The 17411-nt window shown below is 34.2% G+C and overlaps 2 protein-coding genes across 2 annotated transcripts; one reads left to right on the top strand and one right to left on the bottom strand.

Annotated features, from left to right (window-relative positions):
• Positions 1–753: 753 nt before the first annotated feature.
• LOC120078297 (phosphoglycerate kinase, cytosolic) lies at positions 754–3880 on the top strand. The gene is made up of 7 exons (XM_039032533.2): positions 754–1047; positions 1132–1335; positions 1879–1956; positions 2057–2317; positions 2436–2753; positions 2841–2999; positions 3431–3880. The coding sequence occupies exons 2-7, from the start codon at positions 1141–1143 to the stop codon at positions 3623–3625; spliced, it is 1206 nt and encodes a 401-aa protein (XP_038888461.1). The 5' UTR covers positions 754–1047; positions 1132–1140; the 3' UTR covers positions 3626–3880.
• Positions 3881–10469: 6589 nt separating this feature from the next.
• Positions 10470–17058, bottom strand: LOC120077127 (transglycosylase). Its single transcript, XM_039031024.2, has 13 exons — positions 16878–17058; positions 15737–15925; positions 15338–15388; positions 14881–15011; positions 14651–14767; positions 14376–14495; positions 13465–13526; positions 12648–12826; positions 12251–12304; positions 11407–11516; positions 11192–11305; positions 10978–11103; positions 10470–10887 (listed from the first exon to the last, which is right to left on the bottom strand). Exons 2-13 carry the CDS (start codon positions 15911–15913, stop codon positions 10857–10859), a joined length of 1272 nt encoding a protein of 423 aa, XP_038886952.2. The 5' UTR covers positions 15914–15925; positions 16878–17058; the 3' UTR covers positions 10470–10856.
• Between the last annotated feature and the right edge of the window lie 353 nt (positions 17059–17411).

The raw sequence follows: 17411 nt of genomic DNA on the forward strand, positions 1-17411 counted from the left end.
GAGAATAAAACTCCCATTACTAGAAAAGAAGGTCATGTCAATTATTAAACTCACTTGGACAAAATGTATTGTTAGCTTAAAAATGGTTTACATGTATTCTTTATGTGAAGTTAGAGGATTAAATTCATATACTTATCTTTATCATACTAAAAAACCCTACAAAATTTAAAACTATAATCATGTTTAGCGACCAAAGGATATATGATTTGAATCCCCTATCTCTATCTTATTAAAAAAAAATAAAAATAAAAATAATGTTCAGAGAATAATAAATAAAAGAAAAAAAAAGTCATAATTAGCATAACACAAGTGACTAGTATTTTTTTAAAGAGAAAATATATTAAAAAGCGGAAGATAAAATTAAATACAGTCAAGGTCTTTTAACAAAGTGGAGGACATCCTGTCTGGGAAAGGACCAAACCAAAAAAAACTCTTTTAACTCCTTAGTTGGGGAAGAGACACCACAAAAAATATTACAGAAAAGTCAGACCTCTACCATCGTAAAGACATGAACAACCTTATTACAAGTCCCATTAAAAAAAAAAAAAAAAAAAAGCCTCAGAACATTCATCTCATAAAAGAGAAAAAAAATATCTCAGCAACATTTTACACTATCTTTATTTAGGATAGTGGCTAAATTTGTATTATCAACAAATTTTATTCTAATCTCGCATGTGGTAAAGGGAAAAACTAAAAAGTGATAAAAAAAAAAAAAAAGTTTTTAACAAAAAGGAAAGAAAGGAAAAGGAAAAAGAACCGTTTTAAAAACCAGGGATTTTACTAAGACCACAGAGAGACGAGACCACCATCCCACTCCCACCGTATTCGCTTCGGTTGCCCTTTTAAGTTTAACTCCAACAAATAGGTCTAAACCCCAACCCGCACACACCGCCGCTGATCTCCGCTACTCACCACGTGTCCGCTTCCCTTATTTTCCATTTTCCATCTATAAATTCCTCATCCTCCCTTCCCCATTTTCTTCGTATTTGTTTCACCTCACTCTCCAGTCTCCACCGCTTCCCTAATTTCTCGTCTTTCTTCTTCCTCGTAAGTTCCACCAATCTCATCTTCTCCCTTTTTCTTATCTGGGTTCCTTTTTGATTCCTTATTTTATATTGTGATTTTTCGCAGGCGATTCTTATGGCAACCAAAAGGAGCGTCGGTACTCTCAAGGAGGCTGATTTGAAGGGAAAGAGGGTGTTTGTGAGAGTCGATCTCAACGTTCCTTTGGATGATAATTTCAACATCACTGATGACACCAGAATCCGTGCCGCTGTGCCTACCATTCAGTATTTGCTTAGCCATGGTGCTAGGGTCATCCTCTCCAGCCATTTGGTGTGATTCTTCTTCTCTTTCACCTCATTTTCTTTTCGTTGTTCTCTTTCTTGTGAGATCTATCTGTCTGGCGTGTCTTTCCGTAGTTTTAGTTTCTAGGTTCCTTCTATCGTTGCATTTTATAACATTTCTGAGAATTCTATGTTTCGATCCTTGGTTTTCAGGAACGATCGTCATCATTTCCCCATTCTTTTCACATATTGTTTTGTGAATTTAGATTAATGTATAATTTTCTTCCGTTATTCGTGGCGTGCATGATTCAGTTTTGTGGATCTAATATTCAGAGTGTCAAGTAATTGGAAGTCTCATCGACCTTCGGAGTTAGAATCTGTATTCGCAAGTAAATCTTTAGAGTGTCGTTATGCAATATTCTATTGTGCTTGATCAAATAATATGATCTTTTATACTGAAAAGAATTGAGTTCATTTATTCTGTTCTAGTCCTTTAGTCTGCATCAATTCTGGATCCCTTTCCAAACTTGCTGAATTTTCATTTTGTTTATTGCCTTTGCTCATTTTGTTATCGATTATTCTGGTTCTTCAGGGACGTCCAAAGGGTGTAACACCAAAATACAGTTTGAAGCCTCTTGTTCCCAGGCTTTCTGAGCTCCTTGGACTTCAGGTGTGACATCTACATTTCACACACTTTTTCTCGGGATTTGTGTTTGTATTTGATGATAACGTTACCGATTACTGAAATTTCGCTTCCCCTCCCATAACAGGTGATAATGGCTAATGATTGTATTGGCGAGGAAGTTGAGAAGTTGGTTGCTGAATTGCCCGAGGGAGGTGTATTGCTGCTTGAAAACGTGAGGTTCTACAAGGAGGAAGAGAAGAATGACCCTGAGTTTGCCAAGAAGTTGGCTTCTCTGGCGGATCTCTATGTTAACGATGCCTTTGGAACTGCTCACAGAGCCCACGCTTCCACAGAGGGTGTGGCTAAGTACTTGAAACCTTCTGTTGCTGGTTTCCTTATGCAGAAGGTTTGTTGCACACTATATCACCTTTCTTGTTTAGAGAATTAGACATGAACACTCAAATCACATTAGATGGTTATTGTGAAGATGCCTGATTGTGCAACTGATGGTGCTTTTGATTCAGGAACTTGACTACTTGGTCGGAGCTGTCTCTAATCCCAAGAGACCATTTGCTGCCATTGTTGGTGGTTCAAAGGTGTCGTCAAAGATTGGAGTGATTGAATCTTTGTTGGAAAAGGTTAACCTTCTCTTCCTGGGTGGAGGAATGATCTTTACCTTCTACAAGGCACAAGGTCTTGCAGTGGGTAAATCACTTGTGGAAGAAGACAAGCTTGACCTTGCCACCTCACTGATTGAGAAGGCAAAAGCCAAGGGAGTTTCTCTTTTGCTTCCAACTGATGTAGTGGTAGCAGATAAATTTGCTGCTGATGCTGATAGCAAGGTTTGTAGTTATCTTTTCTTCAATCGAAAATGTTAATTTCAGCTTCAACATTCTCTCATTGCAAGTAGTTTTACCATTTTCTTTCAGGTTGTAGCAGCATCGAGTATTCCAGATGGCTGGATGGGGTTGGATATTGGACCTGATTCTATCAAGAGTTTTGGTGAAGCTTTGGATTCTACCCAAACCATTATTTGGAATGGACCTATGGGAGTGTTCGAGTTTGACAAGTTTGCGGCTGGAACAGAGGTATATGCCATAGGGGAGACCAGTTTTACGTTTTGAGTTATATACAGGCTAAATTATATATAAAAAAAACTACCAACTCTGCATTTGTTTCATACACCTTCCGTATACATGTTCCAAAACTATTAAAATTAGCTCAAATTGCAAAAACCACCCTTATACTATAAAAATTGAGCCTCAAACTCGTATAAAATGGATATCTAACGGGAATGTTCTGGGAATGTTCCAAATATAAATTATAGATAAGTGTTAAATTTGGACCCTCAAATTTATGATAGTAATTTGAGGTTCAATTAACCCTTCAGAGCTTGAGGGTGTCTAATTGCGCGGTTTTTGCAATTTCCTTAATTAGAAATCTTTCTAATTATTGATGAAAAACCTACACGAACGATACTGAGAATGGTGTTCTTTGGTTTATGCTGTTTCTTTTGCAGGCTATTGCGAAGAAGTTGGCAGAGCTGAGTGGGAAGGGAGTTACCACCATAATTGGAGGGGGCGACTCTGTTGCGGCTGTTGAGAAGGTTGGGCTTGCGGATAAGATGAGTCACATCTCCACTGGTGGTGGTGCCAGCTTAGAGCTTCTTGAAGGAAAAACACTTCCTGGCGTCCTTGCTCTCGACGATGCCTAAGTTCAATTCCCTCGCCGTTTTTCATTGTGTTATATCGTTAAGGTTGTTTTTCAACCCTTTTGAGGATTTCTTGAGTTTGTTTTTTTTCCTTTGAGAAGAGGTTGTAGTTATAGGATAGATTATTATTCGAATAAGTTCTCAAATTCTCCTCTGAACGTATATGGTCCACGTTATTGGATTGGATCATTTTTTTTCATCGATTTGAAATGTTGAGTAATGCTAGTGCCTGATGGATTCAGGCTGTTTAACCATTAATCAATCGCCTTCTGTTTACGAGTGTTGTGGTTGATTCAATATGTGGATGCTTAAATTTCATATGAAGAGGTTGGTTTTTGGGGGTTAATTAGGGAAAAGGGTGGTTGTCAAACTATGTAGGAATAAGGGAGTGAAATCTTGTTTTTATTGGAATGGGTTTGTTCACCTTCAGTTCATTAAATAAATAAAAAGACTAATTGAAGAGATGCATTCGTCCATTAAATTAAAATAGAAAGTTTATTTCTTTATAAAATTAACCCTATAATAATGTTACTCATTTTAATTTGATTTGTTTGATATACACAATAATCTTGAGGTTTCTTTGATTAATTCGATATCCTCTATATTAATTTTAATAGATAATGTTCAATATTTATAAAGTTGATATTTTCATGTGTATACATTTTTTTAAAGAACGATTATGGTTAATGTTTATGAAATTTGTACTTTGTTTTAAAAAATAATCTTATTTTTTTTATAAAAAAAACTCCAAGATATACCATCCATATTTGGTTTTTTTAGGATGTTGAAGGTGTTTGAGGTGTAGACTAAAATTACATTTTCTTACTTGAATTTGATTACAAGTACAATACTTTTTATTTATGACTAGAAGAAGATTCCCTATTACGTCTAAATTGTCCACGATCACAGTCTCTTACACTTAATGGATGACCTTCCTCTGTAAAATGTATACCCTCGTCACGATGTCGGTATGTCACATACTGATCAAGGACATCTTGACGAACATGTGAAGTTTGCACTTCTTCTATATTTAGCATACTCATGGTTATTGGGAAAACTTCAAAAGTTGAGGGATGACATCATGGAACTATGTGTAAAATGATCGAGTGGGGTTGTTGGATATTCATTCTGAACATTAGTTTGAATACGAACATCTTGATGTTTTGCTGAATCACCTTGTTCTTCAATTGGAACATCACCATTGAAATATTGCACTCGATATATTGAGGTAAGTCTATGCAAGACCCTTGTAGCAAATTGTCATATTTGGTAAATTGGATTGAAAAAGAACTGAAAAACACATTAATGGCTTAAAAAATTATATTGGTACGCAGTTAAGCAACAAAATTAAACAATCGTAGTAAATGATAAACTCAAACCAACAAGTGATAGGATGCTCCTGCTTTCGTTATATATCGCCTGCTCATAGTGGAATACCATTCAATATATTTAGGTTCAGTATCTACATCGTGGCTAATAAGAGGTCCATTAACAACCAAATTTTGTCGATTTTTTCAAATTGAAATTTGAGGAGCCAAATATGCAATTCAATCTCGCTCATGCTTGCCTCTTAGATCGTGTGAATGGAGTCGAGCGTCTGTATTGTAGGGTTGCAGAATTTATTGCAACATCCCAAATTGACGCATCACACAATCTGGTTGATGCCACTCCATAACAAAAAAGATATTGAGTGGACATCTGGATGTCCATATCTTACTACCCTCGAGACAATATGACAACATTAGTTGGATGGGATGATTGTATGGCTCCCAAATAATCTGCATGCATATGTGTCAAAATATTAATGAACTAAAAGATTGAAACATTATTAATATATAAAATGAATGAATATAATATCACTTGGTTAGGCATAAGCGTATGTAAGATGTATCTATACTGCAGTAAAACATGTGTCGGTACTCTGATGACAAAAAAGATGTCATTCTATCTATAACAATCACAAGTTGTTAGTATTTCATAATGGAGACAAAATAATAATAAGGTAAAAATGCAAGTTATTTATACCGTAATGCAAGTGGTTTGTCACCCAAGTTGTTCTCATATCGATGGAGGTGATAAAAGAGAGAATCGGTCCGGGGCCCAAATATGCAGCAATAGAAGCGAGCCTGCAATGTCTTTGCCATCTATAACTGCACCATTGCATAGTTGTCTATATAATCATGCAAGATATTCAACCCCCAACTGTACGTCCTAACAACATAAAAAATCTTGAAATAGAGGAAGATACATTAGGTGTACTCTACTGTTGGATTTATCAGGAAATACCAATCCTCCAATCAATGCGAGAATATATGCTCCAGCATATCGTTGGAGTTCTTCTTCATTAGCATCATCTGGTAAATGGGAAAAATTGTTGAATTAATCAGCTAGCCATGGTAGATTAAGACGACTTCCCCTAAGAAAGTTATCATTCGTTGTTATGCCTAAAAGGATAGCACATAGTTGTTCCCAGTTGTAGTTTAATGATCCAATCAACGATCTTCCATTAATCGGCAGTTTGAATTAGATGACTACATCTTGCATAGTAATCGTACACTTTCCATGCAACATGTGGAAAATGTGTGCCTTTTGTCGCCATTGTTCAACTAATGTTGTAATAAGATGTCAATCTAATTGTATAATTTTCATACATAAGACTCCATAGAATCCTGCAGCTCGTAAATAATTCAAGATATGAGGGTCTGGATCTTCCTGCCTTGGAATAACAACCTCTCGTTGTCGACAATGCATAGTATCAATATGCTCATCTTCCTAAACAACTTCGGACCGATGGCTACGTTGTAAGTAGAAAACTGAGTCGTCATATGGCTCTGTGCTAACATCATCATCCATTTGATCCATAAAAATAAGATTGAATTTAATTTAAATATTTACTGTAAATCAATGTGATTACAATCAATGAGGACGATTAATATCTAAAATTACAATTAATTGAGGAATATCTAAAATTACCTTCTTTATGAATAGTTAAAAAAAAATTACAAGAAAAAACTTAAAATTAATAACGAAATCCAATAACTAAGTCGCATCGCGTGCTCAATTGGGACAATTCCATCTATTATGTCCTTCTTGTCTGCAAATTATGCAACGTATCTTGTAACGTTCCCTCCAATTCATCTTGTTCTACATGCGGGAAGTACAACGTCTGCCAACGTTTCTAACTCCTGATTCGTCCGGATAAATAGTGGGAATATTAGGATCATGCCAACATTTTTATCGGGGATGAGCTCAAATTGAAGTGAATAACACGCTAGATAAGTGGGAATTTTATAATAATTTTCGATGTAGTATAAGTAGTCTAACCCAATGGTCTTACACGTAGCCATGACATGAGAGCATGTGATTCCATAACTCTGCTACTTATTGTATGTGTATATTCTCACTTAAGTTTATTTGATGTGTGGTCCACGCTTCAGTGTTACTGGGTTGATTGAAGTGGTGATTTCACACAACCTGTCCTATAATGAAATATGTCAACGACATGTATAGTTGTACGTCCTTCCCAATGTGTTAATTTCTTAACTGCATAATTACTTAGAATATTTCATAGACAGTATACGAACATAGGGGATAACTAACATGGGAATAATTTACTTTGTGAAACTCTCCAGATTCAAGAATAGTCTCTATTTCTACACGACGAGGAGCGAAGTAGGTGATAGTTAGTTAGAATGTTGCTTGGACTAGTGCAGTAATGGGTAGCTTCTTTGCTCCTTTTAGAACAACATTCGTTCTTTCAGCTACGTTCATGGTTAGCCATCCACAACGATGACCGCCATCATGTGACCGCGTCTATTGTTTAGGATATAGGGAAGCAAAAAACCCTAAACAATTAGGGTTTGCTATTTAAAGTTCAATCATACCGTCCTTAAACTTTCAAACTTGAAAATTTGATACCACTACATAACTACCATATATAAATATTACCTCTACCACATCATCTCTATCTATGGGTACTGCATCATATAATCCATTGATGAATGTGTTGAAGTCCACTTGACGATGCATGTTTATACGAAGAGATGATTGTCTATCATATTCTACATTTTGGCCCATTAACAATGTTTCCATGCATATAACATAGAAACTCCACAATATCCATTGTAGTTTGACCAATGCAATTTGATATTTATGAAAGACTATGTAAGTATATTTATTTGTTCAATCTTATTATTTTCGGTTTTTTATATGGACCTTTTACAATTTATTCCATTTATATTCTAAAAAAATCAATAAAAATATTTTCTTATATAGACATGCATCATTGTTTTTCCATCATCCTAAAACTTTAAATATAAATATTCTCTTATATAAACATGCATCCTCATTTGATATTCTGATAAAAAAAATCACAATAAATTTAACAAAAATCTAACAAAGAAATTCATAATATGGATGAAAATCTAACAAAAACTCGTAAATCTAACAAAAAAAACTCATAACAAATTTGATATTCAAACATTCAATAATTCTAAAAAAAATCAATATAAATATTCTCTTATAAAGACATGCATCCTCATTTTTCCTTCATCCTAAAATTTTAAATATAAATTCTTGCATCTATATAATCTAACCACCAACAAAAAAAAAAAAAAAAAAAAAAAAAGAGAGAAAAGAAAGAAAGAAAAAGAAAGAAAGAAAGAAAGAAAGAAAGAGAACTCAATAATTCATAACAAAAAACTTGTAAATCTAACAAAAAAAAAAAAAAAACTCATAACAAATTTGATATTTAATTTTAAATATTAGGATGAATAGTACAACTTATTAGTTAAACTTTTGAATAGATCTATAACTTATTCTAACATAATAGTGCATATAACACAAAGTAAATCTAATAAAAAATCCATAATAAATTTGATTCTCAAACAATCAATTAATTCTAAAAAAATCAATAATAAATACACTATAATAATAATATTCGATATACATCATTTCAAATAAAAATAAATAACTAAATACATAACTTTTGAACGATCATTTGTAGAATTTTTCTCAGAAATAATATCGCAGTAAAGAAAACGATAACATTAAAAAAATCAGTATAAAATCATGAAAAATTTAATTTTTCATTAAATAACAAAAATATATTAACTTACCAAGAGAAAAATGTTGCACTGAAATAAAGTAGACTCGTAATATGGTAATATGAATAAGATGAGGAAGATGGTAAAAATTGAGAAGACTCTCGAATTTTGGGATAGAAATGTGGAGAAGATGATAAAGAAATGGCGGTTTGGTAGAGAAAATAGGAAGGAGATGAAAAAAAAAAAGCTATTGGATGATAGGAGCAAATGAGTGAAGAAGATGAAGGAATTAAGGAAAAAATGGCAAAATTTAAGGGGGATTGAAGTGGAAAAAGATAAAAATTCCATCACGGCCAACGAGGTTTGACGTCCCATAGACCTCCTGAACGAGTGTCTGAATGCATTTATTCAACAAACATATTCAGATTGATTTGATATTGCACAATTAATTTTTTTATATAATCAACTGAATGCAAGACACATTCAGTTGGACCGGTCAACATATTATTAAATTATTCTAAAATACGTCTAAACATTCCATTAGAGACAAAATTTCGACCATTTTTTCTTAATTAACTTCTAAAACCACCCATTTTTGCGAATTAACACATTTCTTGGGGTAATACAATGTCGTACTTAAACACGACTTTTGATGCGAGGAAGTTTGTGCTGTGGGTTCCATTTTTACAACGAAAGATAGAAATATCCTCACTTTAATGTTCGTCTAAAAGAGACCACCGTGAATGAAGCCAGTTACAGATTCTTTCGACTCGTTAGCTTTTGATGGGTGCCAGACTAAAAAAGGGTTAAGCTTTTCTGTAGCTCTTCTTTTGTTATTTTTCTTAAAATAAAATATGTTTAAATATAATGTACTTTTTGGCCCTTTATTTTCACTTTTAAATGATACAATAGTCATTTCAAAATACCCTGATACATTCATAATGATGGATAATTAAGGTGAAAATCTCACATTTCAACTTCTTAAAGAAGAAAACTAAAGGATACTGCCACCGAAATAAGCATGAAATTATGCATGTATCATGAATTCCCTTATACAGAATATATGATGATTCTTCAGCGTAAATTCTTTCCCTTTTGGTACCGTAAATTTCTTTGGTCGTTTGAAAGGAAAGAGAATGAACGACTCTGCACTGTTGCCTTTTTTAAACATTCCTTTGAGATGTAAGTGTTCTGAAATGATTGCCTTGACTCAATTCATTCACATTTATGTTACTTATATTCAGCGTAATTTAGTTGTATCTTATCAAAATTCAAAATAATAGTTCAGTTAACTAAATGAAAATGTTCTTTTTTAAGGAGGAAAAGAAAATGAAAATGTGTATGAAACAAAACAACCCAACTTTCATTCTGGCCAGTTCACGTGAATTTTTGACATATATCTCAAAGTTTTGTCAAGTAGAGGTCAGAATAAGTTTATAGGTATAATGAGGCTATTTTGTTCATGAATTACGAGTACCTTCGATTACAAAGGTCTTAAAAAATATTAAAGAAAATATGGCTGGGAATAATTTACTGTCTTTATCATAAACAACTTCCTAAATAATTTCACCACTAAGGTTTTTCTCTCAATTTGAATATCAAAAGAATCTCTGAACTGCCAAAAAAAAAAAAATAAATAAATAAATAAAACAAGTTCATCAGATATCACCGTAAACTGGGAATGATTACAAAGAAGCCTCAAAGTATGCTATGAAAAAAATCTCAAAGAGCTTCATGCAGTAAAGAATGAAGGAGACATAAGTTTGAATAGAGAAGAAAGCATTCAGAGAAAGAGGAAACAGTGAGGGAGAAGAAAAATATATTGCATAATCAGGCAAGACGGGCATTTCGTTTTTGCTACATTCACATTACCAACTGCCTTTCGTTCCTGTTTTCAAAAGTTTTGGTTCTAATTTCTAATTTTGGTTAGGAATTCTTTTTCATCCGTACAGAAAACCCAAAGACAGGCGCTGCTGGCACTGAAATATAATGGTCGGCAAATGAATGGAACAGATGTTTTGGTAATAATGTTCCAGTACTGTACAAAACGAAAACTTCCAAATGGTGTTCACTTTTGTCGTGTGAAAGAATGAATATCTTGCTTCCATCCTTTTCTTGTTGTGAGAGAGCAAGTGATGATGGACGACTTACAGTTGAAAACAGATCGTAAGATAAAGGAAATGCCTGCTTTACATGATGGAACAGCTCCCTTGAGCGCCACTGAGGTAAAATAACCATTACGCTATTTAGTCATGCAAGTGGAAGAAAATTGAAGCATAAAATAGAGGGAGATGTTTAGAAATATCTAACCTTTTGTTGTCTTCGTAGTTGCTCAATGCTTCCTCAAATTTGAGCCAAAGAGGGCTTGTCTCTTGAAGATCTACATTTTGCGGCCCGGCTATGTAAGCCTGAACGACAAACTGCCGAGTTCTTTCCCTGAACAAAACTACCACTTCAGATATGGTAGTCGGAAGATAATTGTTTCATACTTAGAGTGATGACTTTCATCCTAGAAGAAACCTACCTCCCTTCATACTCAGATAACCAAACCAAGTAGGCAGCACCGAAATACATGGACACAAATGGCTTGGTTAAGTCGTCAACAGAATCAAGTCTGTATGCTCTGTACCTCAACTCCCTAACCCAACAAACAATTGTAAATAATGTAACTAACTCACAATAATACAATGATAGACATATGCTGATAGTTTTTAGTAAATTGATACAAGATTGACATACATATAGAGCCAAGATGCAGTTGAATAGTCAATCCCCATTATTCCAGGACGCGCTCCTACTCCATTAATGAAGCGCATGCTAACTACCTCTGCTAAAGCACATAGAACAGTCTGTGCACCAATACTCGTACCATAAATAATTTTGTGAAGAATGTTAAATTGAATAAAAGTTTAGACTAACGAGTTATTTGGTTCAGGAGAAAATTTATTCCAACAAATCTTTGAAACCAATTGCAATATGTCAGTTCAAACTGGTATTTAATTTCTAAATGAATAATTCTTTAACACATTTTGCACTTTTGGTGACATACAAAATTTAAGTGACAGATGTTGAGTGCGTGTATGACCTTACTTTTAACAGAATATGTTCTATAAGTTGTACTCCTTGAGTTAAGAAGATGCTGTGTGGAAATCCAGAGCTATTATGGGGTTACCTAATCAACGCTCCAACATCTAATAATTATAGTTGCGTTTTCGTTTAGGAGGGCATCTTAAAGTTGGCCAAGCTTCATTGCTATTTATGGTATTCCCTTTCTGATATCTTTCTAATTAGTCCTTTCATTATCAATTCAAATTCTAGAGCTTCTGAGTGAGGGTTTGTTGGATAAAGGCTTCAGTTCTTCATTAATTGGATTGTGTTGAAACAGGGGTGATTTGTATTTTCTTTTATTTACTATTTTTAGCTGTAGTGTATTATTATTGTATATATAATTGAGTTTTCCGGCTCCCATCCTCATTTTATGGACAAACACTAGAAAATGGAAAAGTATCAAACGAAACAGAGAAAAGAATCAGAAAAGATATATTCCAAAAGAAAGTACGGGATGAACTGGCTGGAGACTTACTGATTTAACTCCTTTTGTACTGAAATGTTTTGAAAGAATAATCTCGGCAATGGCCTGCAAGACAGATGCCAATTAGAATGCAGATTCCTTTTTACAAATTTAAAACGCTGTTGGTCTATTTTCCTCAAGAAGTTGAAGCAATCAGGTGCGTGGAAGCTATAACATGATAGCAAGCTTGTGAAAGAAATTTCAAAGTCTCTCCTCTTTCTTGAAAAATTTAAAGAATAGAGCATTGATAAGAGGAATGTGACAACTTATTTGTTGCAAGTGATTCTAGATCACTGCACATCTGAATAGAAAATAAAAGCAACTTTCCTACAAATATAAGCTGAATGTAAAAACATAGAAAACCACAGAAAGTATTCTTATGATGTATGAGAATCTTATTAAATTTTACCTTCAATTCTACTCTGGAAACATATGGTCTTTTCTTTAAATCATGAGAAAACCGTACATTTCCTTTTTTCTCTCCAGATTTAGTCCACTCTTTTAGAACATCAGGGTTATTCCACATCTCTTCCATGTCCTCAGGGGTAGCTCGACAATCCCAAAATGTATAAGTAATAGCTGCGCCCTCTTTGAGAGGAGAAAATAGACTGTCATTTCCATGAAATGCAAATACATATATGTCTGCAGGCATTTATGTACGTATCCTTTACTATGGTGAAGAAATAAATGTTGTATATGTAATAAAGCCGAAGCTCTTGGTGGGTAGCAAAAATTGATTCACACTAATTATGAATGTAGGAAAGCGTGACTCTCTCAAGTCCAACTTCCTGCTGCTTCTTATTTTCTCTTCTATAATCAAATGATTGTTCTCTCTGGCGAAGATTACTCTGTGTTATGATACAAGAGCACTAAGCAACGTTATGTTAATCTATAATACTAGTTTATTTTGTTGTCCTTTATCTTTGGTTCTAATGGATGGTTAAAGGTACTTCACGTTGGTAAAGGGTATTGAATAGTCATTACTTGCATTAGGTTAAAAAAAGAGGGTTCTATGTACATGTTTTTTTCAGTCCAAAAGAGCTATCTTCCACTTCTTTTTCTTCTTTTTTCATTGTTTGACCCTTTTCCCTCTTCTGCTAGTCTTTGAAGAATAAGAAAAGAAAAAAGAGAAAAAAGTCCTTTACTCCAGTTATCCAAGTTTCTAATAACGAGAATATGATCCACGAGTAAATGAATCATCAGAGGTGTATATAAGGAAATGCAACCTGTATTCCCTGAAGCAGGTGGAGGGGACGTAGCAGAGCTGGAGACTTCATTGATATGTTTCCTAGACATAACCAATGCAATGATGATCAGTTTAAAAGTTGGAACATTGTACTAAGCATGTTTTCTTTCTATCATGACTCATAAGCAGTTAACCCATTTTAATTAGACATGATTATTTACGAAAAGGTTTCCACTGTAATACCAAAAACAGCGATCACCTATCTGGACTAGAGGCACGATTTTCAATGCAAGCACCAAGATATTTCAAATATTACAGATAATTAAAAGTCCATAGTTTCTGCCAATATGAGCGAGTTCTGCTGCATTAGACTCGACCACTACATTTCGGGTCAAATCTCAAAAGCAGAGTAGAACCATTTCTTTACACCTCTATTGACTGTCTTGTAAAGGGATGAGGAACTTTATACGCAGAAAGTAAAACACGGTTATAATTGAAGACGGGATATATTTAATAGAACAACTACAAGAACAAAATTATAGATCTGCAGAAAAATTGTTTTGGTGGTATTTATGAAGGTAAAAAGACCCGAAAAGTTAGAATCGGACTCATTACCTAAATATTTGATCTCTTTCTTTCTTTCTCTTTTGTTTTTTTAATAATAATAATTAAAAAAAAAAAAAAAAAAACTAATCAATCAAGCTTTGAAGGGAAAGAAAGAAAATAGTTTCTGCAATGAAACTCACTCATGCATTATGCGAACAAGGGGACAAGCTAAATATAAGCTTAAAGTATGCCCTTACACTTCATCAGGAAAATTATATTCTTAAGGTGTTCAAGTGGGTTAGATTTTCATTTATCCATTTAACTGCTAACAGGATTAACGAACATCTGATCTGAACATAAACTTTATTGCAGTTCAAACTTTATTCATCAATAGGATATGAGCACCTGGATGGAAGACTTTCTTTTACTGATAGATATCGTTTCCAGTATGGTAAAGTTGTCTTGTGAGTCGCCTTCTTTGTACCACTTCTATAGGCCCTAACAACAAACTCTTCATTTCTTTCTCTGAAAAGGAGTTTGCCTTGTTAATATACGGAACGCTATATTAGAGGGTTAATGACATTAACTACTTGGTGAAAAAATATATACACTGAACTAGAAGCTGCCGAAGGCAAATACAACCAATAAAAAATGAACAAAATGCAAGTTCAGTGACTTACTTCTGCTCAAAGTTTGATAACCATTTAAGGTAAGCAGCCCCAAAATATACATTGACAAAGGGCTTACTTAGAACGTCTGGGTTCCCTTCTAATCCATAAGATTGATAACCCAATTCACTGAAAACCAAAAATGTTACTAGTGTAATGTGTCCTAATTGGATTTTATTCAATGAAATATGTTATGTATATATTTAAATATGTAGAATATATAAAATACCGAATCTTCATACCTGACCAGCCACTGAGCAGTTTTAAGTGTTATTTGCATGATCCCTAATGTTGTCTCCTTGGTTTTTTTGTCATAACGTGTTGCAAGAGGCTGTCTATCACTCTCAAGTTCTGCTATGGCACAAATCATTTCCTGTGCAAATTATGAATTATTACTACAGATCTGCAAATTAAATAAAGCAACTATTTCTTGCACAACTGCCAAGAAAATAGTAAAAAATCACTTCTTTTTTTTTTTTGTAGAAAAGTTTCTTGTTTTTGGTTTTTTTGTTTTTTGTTTTGATAAGATCAACAATCTTCATTAAGGAAAAAAAAAAAAAGAAAGAATACTGGTAAAAAAGTAAATTGAATATCAATATCAGCACAATGAGATAACTGCAAATAGATGAAGCTTTAGCGGGAAACAGACGGCTGCAAAAACAAAAAAAAAAAAAAAAAAAAAAAAAAAAAAAAACTTACAGAATCTACTTTGGAATCAAAGTGCCTCTGCAGAATGATATCTGCCACTGCCTGGAGAACAGCAAAATTTACAATAATTTTAGAGGTTGTTACATGCCATTCCTTGTCTAAGAACTTGTCCATCAAAATTAAAGAAGCAAACAAATTATTTTCATTCACTACGACAGAAATGAAAAAGATGTTGAATAACCAGAAAGCAAATATTCAAATTCCTCAAGAGGATAAATAGTTGAAATTAGAACAGGATTGAGTTACTTTTAAAATCATGCAGGGGTTCTTATATGGTCAACATTACAATGAAGGCTTATGACTCCTACAAGTTCTGATAGAAATATCAAAGTTAAAGGCTTAAGGGTTGCTTTAAGTTTATGTCCGTAAACACTATAGAAAGTTTATGACCTTCATCTCTGTCTGAGTCAAATAAGGCTGTCCATCTGGATCTCTCGAGAGGTGGACCTTTTGCGTTTTGGACTCTCCAGCATCTAACCATTCAGCGCATACTTGAGGGTAACTCCACATTGCTTCTATGTCTTGCGGGTCAACACAATCATCCCAGTATTTAAATCCAATAGCCATTCTTGACCTCGTCTGTAGCACCTCATTCCAAAAGCAGAGTATGTCAGTACCAATTCAATGTGTTGGCTACAAATTAAAGGTCAAAAAAGTGGAAAACTTATCAAACTATGCACAAAAGTGTGAAAGAGCCTCCTCAAGTGAAACCATACTTTTGGCCCCAAAGGTCCAACTTGGCGGAAGGAAAGCCAAAATCTAGATAACCCTTAGAATAAGCTCAATAGCAGTGATGCATTACACGTGAGGTGTTCTTAGTTACGCTTTAAGATAAAAGCTAACCGTGAATGATTTATACCTTTAAAACCCATGATTTTACAGGTTGATATTAAACAATAGCATCTTACATCCACCTAGTGCCTATTTTTTACCGCCATACGAGAAGTCCAAGGTGGAAATAAGATAGATTCAAATCGGGAGCTTAAAAAAATGAACATTGTTGAATTAGGTAGTGAGAAATGCATGGGATGAGACTGCTTGCAACAAAACAAAGGAGTCTATTTTCTTCTTTTGACCAAGTTTTGCCAATCCAATAACCACAAAACCTTCCGACTCTTAGCTAATAGTAAAGCAGAAAGGAGCTTGAGAACTTCTAACATAACCGACGAGAGAGAGCTCTCTAGCCTTAAGGAATGCATTCAAGAACAGGGCCTAGATTGTAATAATCATCTAAAATCCAACCAAATAAATGAATATTCATCGGTGCCTCCGGCATCCGCATTGAGGAGGTTGTATACCCAAACGAATCAATCCCATTATCTGTGAATGTGTAGCCACGACGACGATTTAACAGATAAAGTGAAACAAATGTTCCGTAAAAGGACGAAGATATTAACGCCCAGAATCGAATAGATCAAACCTCTATGCAATGCATCCATAATCATACAACGTACCAGAATAGAATAGAAAAACGACGTTGGAAGCAAAGAGAAAGGAGAGGATCGGGATGCAGCAGAGAGAGATGGATTACCAGAATAGTAGAGAAACGATCGGGGAGGACGTCGAAGGCGTGGAAATGGAAAATTAGGCGTTAGGGAGGAGGATTATGGAGTCGGAAGAATGGAATTTGAAGGAGATGAGATTGGAGGTGGAGCATTGTTGCCGGAAATGGAAAAGCATTGTTTTCCGTAGGGGCGCGTGACAGGGATGTCTCGCCAAATTAGTTGGCAGCTCAGCTTTGTCATAACCTGTGACACGTGGCGTGCTTTCGTTTTAGTCTCAGACTCTCGGGTGATTTTTGCTTCAATTCACAATTCACGCTTTTCACGCCAAAATCTAAATATCCACGATACGTTTTTTTTATAATAATAATAATTATTATTATTAAAAAAATTATTATTACTTAATAAATATATAGTAATAATAATAATTATTAAATTTATTCCTTTATTATTTATTATTTTCATTTTCTGGGATATCATGTTAAAATTCAATTGTGTGTGAAATTTTATTTATTAAAAAAGACTTTGAAATAATTACTATTCCTTGACATTTTTTTAAAATA

The sequence above is a fragment of the Benincasa hispida genome, chromosome 5 (assembly GCF_027475165.1).
Source record: "Benincasa hispida cultivar pf3 chromosome 5, pf3_genome.v1.1, whole genome shotgun sequence".
In the NCBI taxonomy this organism is placed as follows: domain Eukaryota; kingdom Viridiplantae; phylum Streptophyta; class Magnoliopsida; order Cucurbitales; family Cucurbitaceae; genus Benincasa; species Benincasa hispida.